This window comes from Cydia fagiglandana, chromosome 1, assembly GCF_963556715.1.
Source record: "Cydia fagiglandana chromosome 1, ilCydFagi1.1, whole genome shotgun sequence".
Classification (NCBI taxonomy): domain Eukaryota; kingdom Metazoa; phylum Arthropoda; class Insecta; order Lepidoptera; family Tortricidae; genus Cydia; species Cydia fagiglandana.
Window position 1 is genome coordinate 10,919,438 of NC_085932.1, and position 15,466 is coordinate 10,934,903.

At 36.7% G+C, this 15,466-nt stretch overlaps 1 protein-coding gene across 2 annotated transcripts in view; it reads left to right on the top strand.

Moving 5' to 3' along the window:
- Positions 1–14,567, top strand: part of LOC134664040 (protein decapentaplegic) — a 41,635-nt gene extending 27,068 nt beyond the window's left edge. The window contains exons 1-2 of one of the 2 annotated variants that reach the window (XM_063520606.1): positions 3,716–3,927; positions 13,270–14,567. In XM_063520606.1, the coding sequence (XP_063376676.1) occupies positions 13,287–14,411 (1,125 nt within the window). In that variant the 5' untranslated portion in view covers positions 3,716–3,927; positions 13,270–13,286 and the 3' untranslated portion in view covers positions 14,412–14,567. Of the gene's footprint in view, positions 1–3,715; positions 3,928–13,269 lie in introns of those variants that run through there. The other variant, XM_063520615.1, reaches the window with a different exon arrangement.
- The last annotated feature ends 899 nt before the right edge of the window (positions 14,568–15,466 follow it).

Genomic DNA, 15,466 nt, shown 5'->3' on the forward strand with positions numbered 1-15,466 from the left:
AAAACGTGGAAAAAAGTAACGACCAAAACATTAAAAGAAAGAAACTTCTCATTTGTGTCCGAAATTATTGCGATAGCTGTTTGTTATCTTATCGGTACGGTGATGAGTAATAGGAAATGCTTAACGAATAACACCCCAAGGTTTTGAAATTAGTAGTAGGGTGGGATCTTAAAAGAGTAGTAACTTATTTTTATCAACATTTTTTATTGATTTAAATTAAAAGAAAATATATTTTCTTTAGATAATCTTTTAAATTTTGGGTTATTGGCTCGCCATGGCGGTTGGCTGGTCGAAGTTTTTCCGGGTGGCGCCAGCATAGTTTTCCCTGTTTATCCTACAGATAGGGTCAAATTCTTGTTTGTTTGGAATATTATAGCCTTGATGTTCTTTAAGCCAAATCCCATATATAGAACATAACTAAAGACAGGGGAAACCTTTGCTGGCGCCGTCTATAAAAATCTTTGACAGTTTCCATCATTATTGCTGAATGAATACCTAAATGTACATATTGCTGATTGCCATTTTAAAATTATACAATGGTTAAAATTGCTTTACAAAAAGAGACATGCACTTTCGAAGGGGAATTTTAGAAATAAATCGCTATTTAGGTATTTTGAACAAGTATTAGGTAGATGATGGCTGATACATTAGGTGCGTTGTTCTATCGGCTATTTACAATCGATACTGACAGTACTATTACATATTCTGTGTCCTCGTAACAACGTAACAGTACATTAATTGATGTTGTTGTTTTTTGTTATTTTTAATTAACTTTCGGAGCTTGGTGTTGTTATGTTGGCCTACAAATCAAGGTGAATGACTGCACGTACATTCCGCATTTGCGTTGTCCGGTGTTAGTCTGCGAGCTGGCCCACGCCCACGCCCGAGAGCTTCCTGTGGGATCTACTTCTATGCGAACACATTCATCAACGGCCGCTGAGAGTTAAGACGGAATCCCTCAATTTACCGTAACGTGTACACAGACGCACTATGTCATTGTGTCCTAACAGTGGCTCTCTAAACTGACCAGTGGTGGAACTTCAGTCGTTGCAATAAGCTTTACAAGTTGTCAGTAGTTAAGAGGAAAGGGGGCAAAGTCATATTACCGCTTCTCCATTAGGGCGGTTCAAAAAACCTTTTTTTTAATTTTCGGACAGGACATCCCCTTATTTTGTTACACTTAAATAAGTATTTATTTTTTAGATTCTTATTTAAGTAAGTATCTTATACTATTTGTACGTGTGATTTATAAGTTTATAAGTAGAAAAACATTTTCATTTCCTTTTTTGATACATTTTCAGAAGTATTTTTTTACTTCACTTTAAAAATTCATAAAAAATAAAAATAAAAATATTTTTTTACTTAATAACTTATTATATATCACATTTCAAGTAATTTGACAACAACTGCTTAAATAAAAATCCATATAATAACTTTTTAGGGTTCCGTACCTCAAAAGGAAAAAACGGAACCCTTAGCCAGCCCATTTTCTCCAAAAGTACTGGACCAATTAAGTTAACATTTACAAAATAGTTCTGTACCTATAGATGACAGGAAAACCTATTAGATATATGCAGCTAAGCGTGAGTCTGATTAATTACTTAGATTTTGATCCGACCCCTACGGGTTTTTTAAAGGCAATTCACTCGCGTTGCGTTTCACATATAAAAAATACATTGTTAAAAAAAACAGCGGGTTGCACTCCGGGAGTGCCGACATAAGTAAAAATTCAATGACTAGTTCAAAATGTCTACAGCACTATGTATAATTGACCCATCCTCCTTTCTATTGAAAAACTTTAGTTTCGAAATTGCTGGCCAGTGAGCTTAAATTTGTAGCGTTAATTGTTTAAAATTCGCATAGAAATTGTAAAGTTACCTTGCAGACCTCGCATCTAAATATATTTGGTCATGATATTTTGAGTTTTATTCACCAGTACTAGAGTTCACTTTTAATACTAACGTTTTTATCAAGATGTAGCTTTATTGAATTATATTGGAGCGATATAAAGTTAGAATGTAACTGTGAGATCCTCGTATTTAGCCCGTACAAGATTAGAACATTGAGCTTTATTGCCCAATATAAAAGTTCAGTTTTAAATAATTGACCTGATTATGATACGTTATGAATAAAGTCTTTTGGTGAATAACATTGTCCGTCACACATGACGTCAGAGCGTTAGGGGTTACGCGTTACGCTGTCTCGAGTTTATCATTTTTTCCCCACCTCAAAAAGTGCTCAGCGCCGCTAAAGAAGATTTCACTTCAAAAATTGGGTAATGTATGCACTTGTCCGGTTTTTTTAAATTTCATACAACGTTGAAATATTTCAAAGTGCTTGAGCACCCCTTTGTAGTTGAGATAAAGATACAAAACCTGGCGTATTTTATCAACATAAGTGTAACAAAATAAGGGGTGCCGATTCTTCTAGCTAGAGTTAGATTTTTTTCCATACAATCGTGAACCACCCTTATTCTCCATACATAATCCCCATTTTCCTACCTGGATATTAACATTATAGGAAATAATAAGTATATGTATTATGTTTACTTAATTCGATGTAGGTATACGAGTACGAAATACAGTTATAGGGTTCCGTACCTTTTCCTCCCTCACCTCCCACACTTTTTGGAAAACTGTTTTACACAATTTATTGTATGAGTATTAATGTCTCTTATTAATATACATTTACAGCAATAACATTGGTGTCTTACTTAAAACCTAACTATGGAGGACACGGCTAAGAAATGGCAAGATATTAGGCCAATTAGATTTGTTCGAAGTATTAATCTGAATCGTTTGATACCTCCCTTTTGGTCCTAAATGCGCGTAATCCGAGTTTGCGCAATCCCAGGAGGTGTGCATAATTTTTTGCTCTATTTCAGCTTTTTGTTTGTAGCTCGAAAACAGTACGTCCGACGGGAAATTTGCTCTAATCATGATGAAAATTTATATCTGCTGATCCGAAAGGTAATAACATTGTAATAACTGACCGCCGTTTTGAATTTATTTATTATTGTATGATCATGTTACAATCCAAAACTGCCATTTCACCAGTGTTTGATCCACCAAACGTTACTTGTAGTACCATTTGAGTGCCAATTTATGATACTACTTCTACATCTTTACAGGTATCTCCTAGATTACACGCGTTTAGGGCCAAATGAAGAGTATTAAAACGATTTCCAGCTTGCTGGGAATTCATTTCTCAAAAGGCTTTTTTTTTGTCTAATTTGATTGGCCTAAGATTATTTTAAACATCTCTAAGTCTCATCTCTCCGAAGTAACTTTGTTGACAATATTACCTTAAACATTTTAGTTGAGGACGAGTGAGTAATAAATATTTTATTACACATAACTGATAGGTACTTAATAAACAAAAATACCTACAGTAGATAAGTTTTATTCATATTTATTGAATCAACATAAATATAAGTCGATGCTGCAGTTCAAAGTCAACCTGTATGCCCGATGATTTACGATCTGACTGTATGTAGCACAGATGATAAGTGTACCTTATGTACTATGCATATGTGATACTGATATGGCTGACACGAAATTGCTCCTTTACGCCAAATCACGTTCCTGTCTTAAATAGTGAGCGGGCAGGGGGTCGGGGTGTCGCGTTGTTGACAGGAGCGGGAGGGATCAGAGGGTGCGTGGGAGTGGCGGCGTGGGGTGCGGGGCGGGGCCGGCGCGCGGAGGGGCGCCGACGCCGGCGCGTCTGGAGCCGTCACTACGCCCGCGAGCCCCGCGCCGCGCACACGCCATGCCGCGCAGCCGCCTCCGCGCCCGCGACCGCGCGCGACCGATCAGTGATGCCAATAAACCGCCCTACTGTCGTGTGCCACGCTCGTGAAGCCTCCCCCGACTGTGTGTGACTTTCCGGATTTATCCCAAGAGACGTTGGATGAGTTAAAATTTTCGGGTGAGTGAGAGAGCGGTCTGACCGCATTATTTTCGAAATACGTACTCCGTGACCCGGCCGCCTGCGCGAGCGATCAAAATATTATAGCAACAAAATAAATAGGCATTCGGCAACAACCTGTTCTCGCTTGTTATTGGATAACGTTTTAGCGTAGACCGACATACCTTCATTCTGCCGACCCGTTCGCTAAATTTTCCTAGTGCGTAAGTAGGTATCATATAAATACATACGTTAATGTTTACAAAAGTTTCCGTTATATCTTACAACTTGCTAACTCGTCAATTTACTAAATTCATTACTTTCGCTACTAGCACTTTCCCTATACCACCGCTTGTGGAGGTATCAATCAATGACGAAATTATGGTCAACTTATAAAAAATTGATATACCGTCTCCAATTCTTTAGTTCTTTAAAAAGCCGTAATGCTAAAATAATAAGCACGAAATGGATATCAGTAAAGTAGTTTGAAGGCTTTTATGAACACTAAACATGTATTGGTTTTACGAGAGCCGTAAAAATTGGAAAGAAGAAACGTGCGAGAAGCGAAGCGGCCGCGCTCGTTGATGTCTTTTACTCAAGCCATTTCCAGAGCGTTATTTTGTAGGTTTAATTACAATACTGACCCCGGCCGGGTATTGCATGACATGCACCATTTTTAATCACTCTCAATCATCTTTATATTAATGTACTTATAAAAAACTACATACTTACTTTATAATTTGTATGCTCAGTTTATTATTGCGTTAGATTGAAGTAAACAGCACAGTAGGTATTTTACATCAGTACCATTTGAAGATTTATCTAAATAAACTCCTAAGCGTCGGACCAATCAAAAATTATTTCAGACTAAAATGCCAAAAAATAAAATAAAATACCTACCTGCCTACCAAAAATTATTTCATATTAAAAAATACAAAAAACATAATTAATTAAATACCTCCCTACGTAATTACCAAAATAAAGACTAGTCTGTTTACACTATCATTATGTAGCTACTCAAAAATGTATGTTGAAACGCTGGTTGTCTTTTAGGTAGGTACCTACCTACAACCACTTCAATCCTTAAATACATATATATTTTGTTTAGTACTTTAATCAGGTACCTACATGGTACATCTGTTTTGAAAGTGATGTAGCCTATATTTAATCGAATTATATTTAATTATGTAGGTATGTAGTATGTAATTTATGAAGACAAGTTATATTTGAATGTGCCCAGATTTACTTAATATCTAACTCAGTCTAATGTTATTAGTTCTAAGATATTATTTTTATAAAACCCTGTGCTACTATAGGTATCACAAGACAAAATATTCAAAAATTAATTACTTGTATACCTAGTTCGTTTTATTTACGTAGCATTAGAAAAAAGGTAAACAAGCTTGACGTGTCTTTTTTATTGAAAAACACTCTTGAAAAATAAGTCACGGCAAACGTAGTGTAGCGTAAAAGATCCATCCTCTAAAATTTGTTATTTAAATGAACGACTTCTTCCGTTTGACAGAAAGTTCAAATTTTACTAACAGATTTTTGTGGATTGGATCGTTTACCCTAAACTACGTCCAAATATGTAACAATTATGAATCATATACTATTATTTACATTTTTTGCTTTCATAATAATAGTTACTGATTTAAAAAAAAAGTTTTTCATTTAAAAGTCACGTCAAGTTCGCGTAGTCTTTTTCTAATGCTAACAAACGAACTATAGTTAAAGTAATACATAATGTAGGTAAGGAAGCGTAGACCACATAAAACTATGTTTAATTTAATAATATAGTTCGTTTTTTTTAGCATTAGAAAGAACTTGCAAAAAGGTACGTGATCTTGACAAGTCTTTTAATTGAAAAACGCTTTTTAAAAATCAAAAACTATTACTTATGAAAGCAAAAGAATATAAATGATCGTATTAGATTCATAATTGTTACATATTTGCCGTGACTTATTTTTAAAATGTGTTTTTCTATTAAAAGACACATCCAGATTGTTTACCTTATTTCTAATGCTAAAAAAAACGAACTATAAGTAACTGCTGTTAAGAATCCGTGAGTTGGTTTATTTTTATATAAAACCCGACCAAGTGCGAGTCGGACTTGCGCACGAAGGGTTCCGTACCATTACGCAAAAAACGACAAATAAATCACGTTTGCTGTATGTGAGCCCCATTTAAATATTTATTTTATTTTGTTTTTAATATTTGTTGTTATAGCGGCAACAGAAATACATCATCTGTGAAAATTTCAACTGTCTAGCTATCACGGTTCGCGAGTTACAGCCTGTGACAGCCAGACAGACAGACGGACGGACGGACAGCCGGACAGCGGAGTCTTAGTAATAGGGTCCCTTTGGGTACGAAACCCTAAAAATTGGGGTGTTCTGGTACTGGGAAAATACAAAGTAAAATTTAATAAGTTTTTGGCAAAAATTTCATTTTTGGTACAAGCTTTTATCGCTGACTGTACTTTTCTTACGACAGACAACTAATACTCATCGAGACAATTCTAAAAACCCCTAACACAATTAGGTTGCGTTGTTTCATCACAGAGTTCCTATGGCCACCTCCTGTCTCCATCATCAGATCAGTTCGACAGTACCATATTATTGTATTGTCACCAGAACTACATACAGCTGCCAATTTTCATGACGCTACGATCCTTGGAAGATGGTTAAATTAGCTACCTTAGATTCCATTACATAGTTAGTTACATACAGGTCGAAAGTTCATGGCCACCTCCTGTCTCCATCATCAGATCAGTTCGACAGTACCATATTATTGTAATGTCATCAAAACTACATACAGCTGCCAATTTTCATGACGCTACGATCCTTGGAAGATGGTTAAATTAGTTGCCTTAGATTCCATTACATAGTTACATACAGGTCGACCTAATAAAAGCTTGTTAAAAATAGCGCCAATTGTTAAAATATGAATGTTTGCTTATTTGTACCGACTATAGGTACATGATAATTCGTTTTATAGAAAAATGTCCAGAGGTATTGATATTATAGATAGAGTTAGACCAAGAGAAGTCTGCAGCGATTTTGATAGCCCACGCAGTGCAAGTGTTATTTATACGTCATAATTTCATAGAAGTTAGACGTCTTAAATAACACTTGCACTGCGTGGACTATTAAAATCGCTGCAGACTTTTCTTGGTCTAACTCTAAAAAGATGCGAATACAAACGACATTTTTTTCTGGGACAAACATTAACTTGACATTATTATAAGGTCAGGGTAGGTCGTTTTTTAGTCCAGAAGAATGTCTTGGCATTTTACCAATATCCTATATAATGCCCACTATAGTTCGTTTTTTTTAGCATTAGAAATAAGGTAAACAATCTTGATGTGTCTTTTAATTAAAAAACACTTTTTAAAAATAAGTTACGGCAAATATGTAACAATTATGAATCTAATACGATCATTTATATTCTTCTGCTTTTATAAGTAATAGTTTTTGAATTTTAAAAAGCGTTTTTCAATTAAAATACATATTAAGATCGCTTACCTTCTTGCAAGTTCTTTCTAATGCTAAAAAAAACGAACTATAATTTAAAATTTACTTGAAACTTGCAACTAAAGGGCCACCCCACATTAGCGTCTTTTGAGCGTCGGTGTCTAGTTGGCGCTATAGAAAATGAAGTCGCTGTGCAGTTGCACCATAGAGTTGAAAGAACTCATTTTGAGAATTTGAAATATATTTTTATTATAATTTTAAAATACATAGGTTGGAAGTTATTTATGAAAAAATAGCCAAAAAATTACTTTAAAAAATTAGTCAGTTTTATTGTCTTTTAGCAGAGTTGCCCAATAATTTTAATGCTTAAAACAATATTTAAGAGATACCATGGATGTGACTAATGTGGTGTAATATGGTTTCAAGTAATATAATTATCAGGTAACGCGGAAAAAAGACATTAAAACTGACTATCACCGGATAACCACGTATCACCGAATAGCCAAGGTTTGCCCTATCTCCGAACTACTGGGTCTAAAAATTAAAAAAAAAACCACTTAATAGTTCTGTTCTGTTCAGAAATGTGCAGTCAAGTGTGAATCAGACATAATGTACGGAACCCTTGGGACGCGAGTCCGGCTCGCACTTGGCCGGTTTTGTAATTTATTTCTTAGATATTTTTCATGTAGTCAAAAACGATGGAGTTTAAAATATTGCCAATTTATTTAATCAGAATGTGGTCACATAAATTGTTACTAGATTTACTTAAAACTACTGAAACTCTGGAAAGCTTTACAATTAATTTAATTAAAGATAATATTTTTTATAGGTGCCTAACAAATACTTTTTTAACTTGTAATGTTTTACTAAGGAATTCAGAAATAAAATGAGCAATATGACATTCTTTTTAAACACACCTGAAATTGTTAAGTAACTTAATACATATGATTTATTAGTGCATACGTACTTAATATACATACTTAAAAAAAACATAATTAAATAACTAACCTAAGGACTGTTCAGTTTACTAAGCGGACACTCTTACACCTCTTTTAATCGGCGAATTTAAAATCAATTGACGTACAGCTCATAACAATATAATTAACAATCCCTTATTTATCAATTGCTACATATTTGTTTCCATAATAGTCAAATATTTTTCCCGAAGGACCGAACAAATTTGGAACATAGCAAGTTAGTTCTGCAATTAGGATGCACAGGCTAGTATTTACTGCGAAAAATCGTAAATATGTACAAATTTTCCAAGTTAAACGTGAATAAAATAATTAAAACATTTGGAGAGCATCATATGCTTGAAGATTTTACAAAATCCCGGCACAGAAGCGGCCCGGCCAATCCAGAAACAAAAGTATTGTCATGCGGCTGTTAAAATCAATAAATTACTTATCGGTTCGCGAAATTCCTAAGACAGCAGGGGTTAGAGTAGGCACAGATTAAAATATAAGAAGTATGTACAATAAATGGACCCATAAAAAGAAAAAAATGGACAAAAGAATTACAGAGCAGCGAAAGCAATCGAAAAAAAGAAGCGTCAAACTGTACAACATTTTACATTAAGATAAATTTCGTAGCATTTTAATGGACAACGGAAAATGCGTAAAATGTTGCTGTAGTACGTTACCAATGGCCCTGATGCTACCATGCCGTTGTAGAAGATCATATATTTGACGAGGAGAGTAACATCAAAATTGACCAATTCATGAAGAAAGTCCTTGTCTGGCAGGCAATTGGTTCCTGTGACCTTAAAAAGTTTGTTCTATTTTGCGACATGAACTTTGGTTGCGACATTTACAGAAAATAATGCATCTAATAACGAGTACTTTCCGTCTATCAGACGCATAATGTCACCTCTTCATTTCGGCCTGATTTGGCAAGTGCCCACTATGCTGGTCAGAAAGTGAAGCTACTGAATTTGAAAAACATTGATTTCGTTCAAAAACAAGTCAACTCATCTAATTGCCCGGAGCTCCACTCCATCGAGTGGCACTACACCAATGTGAAGATGCACTTAAAAAAGGGTAGATGAGAAGCTAAAACATTGAAAGAATTCAAACGAATGTTGTTTACAACTTGTCAAAAAGTGTCAAAAATTTATGTGCAGGCACTTGAACGGCGCAACCGTGTAAAAGTACGAAAATCTTACCGATGTTATTATATTATACTATATTTACATTAAAATGTTTTGCGTTGGTTTCCGTTTTTATTATATTTATCTAAATAAAGCGATTCCAGAATTAGAAAAATGTTATTTATACTTTTTTGTGTGTCCGCTTAATAAAATGAACAGTCCTTACAAAACATAAACTATATCTAAAAATAAATAAAACTAAACTAAAAGTAAATAATTACAAAATATCCACCTGCGGCATGGTGCCGTAGATGCTGGCAGTATTTCCTCGCTGTATCGCAATACTTATTCTTTGTGCGACGAAGCTGCCAGATCTACGGTCACCAGTGGCGTCAGCTATTCTTTTTGATAGGTCCTTAAAAAGGCTAGACGCGTTCAGACCCCACGGGCCAAGGGTCTCGACACCAAAAGGTACGAAATCGTATTCGGGGCCGAGACCTGAAATTATGTTTTCCACCATTTGTATATAGTGTAGGTCTGTTGGTATCAAGTTGGTATATGTATATATGCAACTCTCATTACATAAGTATATATTGAGAAGTCAGGCTGCCGGGCGATTAGTTTTGGGGATGCCGTGAACTAGGACGGACCTAACCACAGACACTTCGTCTTTTCTAGTCACATTCTAGTTATTAATAGTATGGTTCATTGATAAAAAATAGTTTTTTGTTGTTTAATATTTCATATTTAATTTAAAATATTTATTTTAAAAGTTATTAAGTTCGATTCAAGTGGTGCGTCCGCATTGACAGTGGAAATACTTTGAACTGTGCCAATTATTATATGATGCCGCTCAACAATCTGCCGGATTAAAATTTAGAGAAATTATATAAACTGCGTACTGGATTTCAGTGTTTTTGGCGAATACATTAGTATTAAGGTACAGTACTTACATGATACTCCTTGTCTAGCCTTGTACAACGGTTTTAACAGTTATAGGTACTCAAGCTGAATAACTTATCACTTACCTATTTTTTATTTATAATCGTTCCTTTGATAACATACAATAACATGTGTACATGTGGTACATGTGTACTTAACTAAATAATAAAAACTTTATTAATAAAAATTACATACAGGTGCGTGGGCTATAAATAAACTCAATAAAGTTACAATTGTACTACAAATGTTTATAAGGTACTAGCGACCCGCCCCGGCTTCGCACGGGTTAACAAATTATGGTAACATTCCATTTCTAACCGCAGCTGCACTACCGGTACTGAATGCGTCGCTGTCATTGTCAATGTGGTAGCCGTACTAAACCTTCCACAAGAATCACTGTATTGATAGGGAAAACCAGCCAAAACCGCATGAACATCCGAACTTTTTAATTTATATTAGAACAAACACACAAACAGACGCGGCGGGGGATTTTGTTTTATAAGGTTTAGTGATTTATCTAATCAAATAGAAAAAGTAAACCAGTTGTCGACTTTGTTGTTTTTGTTAGCGGTTAATTGCAGTTATTAAAATTTTTAACATTTTTATTAATTCTGGATGTAACTGTAGTTAGTTGTGCTTTACACCAACATTAGTGCACCGACTGCGCGAGAATAAATTACTTAAACACAGTGCAATTTGTAAGTATTCGTTAGAAATGTACAGATAAGCCCACTACCGGTCGGCCACACTGGCCCTTTGTTGCAACTGCATCATATATTCTAACAGTGATAATTTAAAACGACCTTATCACAACCCAGTAACAACTATAATTGAATAGTCTGCTGGTTCGGCTATACTAGTAGTCGTATATAGTTTAGGGACTTCTGGAAATTAACAACACCCAGAAGCCATAGTATTAATTAATTGGACGCAAACAATAATAGACTGCTGTAACCAATTAGCCTAATGACGTTATTAAGAGATGAATCAAATTTGCGAAAGGGTACACACGTACCTACGTGATACTTGAGCAGTATTTAGGTACTAATTGTTTCGGTAATCAATAATTACTCTAATGTTTACAACTGCTGTAAGATGTAAATAATTTGCAAACTCGTATATTAAAAATGAGTGTCAGACAATTACCGACTTATAATTTGCCGAAAATGATTATTTAATTGACTGCAATCATTCAGAAGTAAGTCATATCAGTAGCAATGGTTATTTTTTTGTCATAGGTATGTATATTATATAGGTACGTGCCATGTATAATTGGATACGTAGTAGTGATTTAGATGTCATAAAGTTTAGCCAAGACTTATTACTTAACGATAAAGTCACCCGAATCGATCAAATAATGTCCGGAATAAGCCTTTTCTCCAACCACAGCAGGATCGTTGAATTTTGTTATCGTTGTTTAATCGAAAGCGCGCGGCCTTCGGACGATATCTGCTTCGTTTTTTTTGCATTAGAACAAGACTCCGCGATCTTGACGTGTCTTTTAATTGAACAACGCTTTGTAAAAATCAGTAACTATGTACTTGTGAAAGCAAAAGAATGCAAATAATCGTATATGATTCACAATTGTTACATGTTTGCCGTGACTCACTTTTCAAAAGTGTTTTTCAATAAAAAGACACGTCAAGATTGTTTACCTTTTTTCTAATGCAAAAAAAAGCGATATGTACATATCGCTTTTTTTTACATATACATGCGAAAACTATAATCATTATTTGAAAATATAATTATATGTAGGTATATATATGTATAACAATTTGGAGTCCGTGGGTAAGTACTTGTACGTATCGGATTTGAAAACAAGAATCGCAAACAAGGAACGAGTCCGGTACGATAGTTTTTAAAGCTGATTGAAATCAAAATTCAAACGTTTATTCTGTGTGTGTGCCTCAAACGGGGTTCCTTTACACACACATAAATATGATTGATTGTGACATTAGTGATATGTACCTACTTATCAAAATTAATAAATACGATACAAACAACAAATACATTAAAGCCAATAAGTACTTAGGTTGACATTACAATAAAATATACGAGTACATTACAATAATCTTAAAAATAAATTAACTTTGTTAGGTACTGTAAATTACCTATAGAAAAATATGTTTGTTAATTACATAAAATATTTTCGTTAAAACCCCTTTTAGGCCAGTCAAATGAGATTTTTCTAGGAATTAATTCCCAGCAAGCTGGAAGTCATCTTCATACCTTCATTTGGTTCTATATTAGTGTAATCTGAGTTTGCTCCATTCCAGGAGTTTTGGAAAAATATTTGCTCTTTTTCAGTCTTATGCTTGTATTTCAAAAAACGGTACGTCCGACGGAAAATTTGGTCTAATCATAATAAAAATTAACATCTGAGGATCCGAAAGATACCTTAATATGAATTCGTATTCAAAGATTGTAAAAAATTGGCGCTACTTTGAATTTTTTTCTTGTAAGTATCTATAATCGTAAAAAGTCGATTGTTTTTCACCAGGTGACTTTAAGATGACTTCCAGCTTTCTGGGAATGAATTCCTCAAAGCGCTTTTTTTCTAATTTGACTGGCCTGTTTTATAAACTCGAGTTCTTTTTAGATAATTCAAAGACGTGAATTTAAAAGTTCGTTTAAATTAAATAACTTAACCTTCTTGTCCAGTTAGGTTAGTATTAGATATAAATATTTTTTTTTCATCTATATTTTTAAAGGGATTCACGCAGTGACGATGTCACCCAGATATAAATACTTCGGTTTAAAGTTATGTAGTACTCATGATAATAACAAATGTAATGGACTGTTGTTTTTTAATATTTTTTTTCCTACGTATCTCAGCAAGAGTTTCTATCTTTACAGGTGGGTCGAGGAGAATTATGCGTGGGGCGTGCGCATGCGCTGTGGTGTGCGCACTGGTCGCGCTGTGCGCAGCCGAGTCGAGCTCACCACGCGCCGCGCTGGACGAGGCCACGCGCGCCGCCGCCGAGCGACAGCTGCTGGCGCTGCTGGGGCTGCCGCGCAAACCCACGCCGCCGGCGCCCGCGCCGCCAGTACCCAAAGCGTTGCGCGTGCTCTATGACGAGCGCGGCGCGCTGCCCGCGACCGCTGCCAATACCGCCCGTTCCTTCCACCATACGCCTACGCGGCTCGACGATCGGTTTCCGCACGAGCATCGCTTCCGTCTGTACTTCAACGTGACCGGTGTGCCCGCGGACGAAGTGGCGCGCGGCGCCGATCTTACGTTTCATCGTGCCGACGACGCGACTACCGCTCAACGGTTACTACTATACGACGTAGTCAGGCCGGGGCGTCGCGGCCGCACGGAACCCATCCTGCGGCTTCTCGATTCTGTGCCGCTGCGGTCCGGCGCCGAAATTGTACGGGTCGATGCCGTCGGCGCAGCGCGCCGTTGGCTTACCGAGCCAACAGAGAATCATGGACTGTTAGTGCGTGTTATCGAGCAGAATGAGAACGGCACGGACGCGAGACAGCCGCACGTGCGAGTACGGCGACGAGCCGATGAAAGCGCCGAGCAATGGCATGGGTTGCAGCCGCTGTTGCTATTATACACCGAAGATGAGCGTGCCCGGGCAGCTCGCGAGCGCGGTGAGACAATACTCACGCGCAGCAAGCGCGGTGCTGCGAGACGCGGCCACAGAGCGCATCACCGCCGCAAAGAGGCGCGCGAAATTTGTCAGCGGCGGCCGCTGTTCGTGGACTTCGCCGACGTCGGTTGGAGTAATTGGATCGTCGCGCCGCACGGTTACGACGCGTACTATTGCCAGGGCGATTGCCCGTTCCCGCTGGCGGACCACTTGAACGGCACGAACCACGCGATCGTGCAGACTCTAGTGAACTCAGTGAACCCGGCCGCCGTGCCGAAGGCGTGCTGCGTGCCGACGCAGCTCTCGTCCATCTCTATGCTATATTTGGACGAACAGAACAATGTGGTGCTCAAAAATTATCAGGACATGATGGTGATGGGTTGCGGTTGCCGATGACGAAGGCGCCGGCCCCGTGCGGACCTAGTGATACTCGTGGACCCAGTGTACATATAGTAGTAGTGGCCTCGATTTGTACATATCTATCTGTGTATATATACGTGTAATTATTATTTTATTGAAATGAAGATGTAATAAAACATTAATTTTATACAACTTTGCATTTAATTATGTACCTTTCCTCTGCATTTGGTTGGTAATTAATCAATAATCATTAACTTCAACATGCGGATTGGCCTAGTAAACGGACTATTGATAGGGTTTGTAATGTCGAAGTGGAGCGAAAACACTTTTTTCTACCCCTTGATATGGGACAAATCTTTACACAAATCGACTTAGCTCCACAGTACGCTCAAAAAGGCGTTGAGGGTGCTAGACAGCAATTATATATATAAATACTTAAATACATAGAAAAAATGTATAACTATGTAATAAATATTCAAACACACATATAAACGTTTTGCCAGTGCCCAGAAGCAGGAGCTTAGTAGGCAAGGTCACTAACTCACTATATACAAAATACATGCACCTATTCATTAATTTATGTACATATAAGTACCTAACACAAGTGGGGCCAATGGATATGACCACATTTGTACTCTGCTAAAATGAAAACAAACCATCTATTACATGATTACCTAAATATAAGTATTAAAGGATTAATGTATAAGCATAAGAGCAGTAACGCATTTTGATAGGTCATTCAATTGTATACTTTGTGCTTGTAGATATGTTCTACATTTGATAGAGATTTCAAAATGAAGGGCCCGATTCGGATTTTGAAATAGACATCTATTAGATATCTTTCAGACATCACCAAGATACGATAACGGTATGTTTAAGATCTAACCTGTCAAATTTGACATTTGCGCGATTCTCGAGATACTCTTGAACGATTTCCACAGGATATGACTTAGAGATCCAATTCGGTGTACTTTCGTTTCGGCCAAATACATTTCGCCAAATTTCACTTCCCAACAAACTTATCGCAATAGTTTCATTTCCCAAAGGAACCTTTAGCAAAGTTACACTTCGCATATTATTTATTTGGTCAA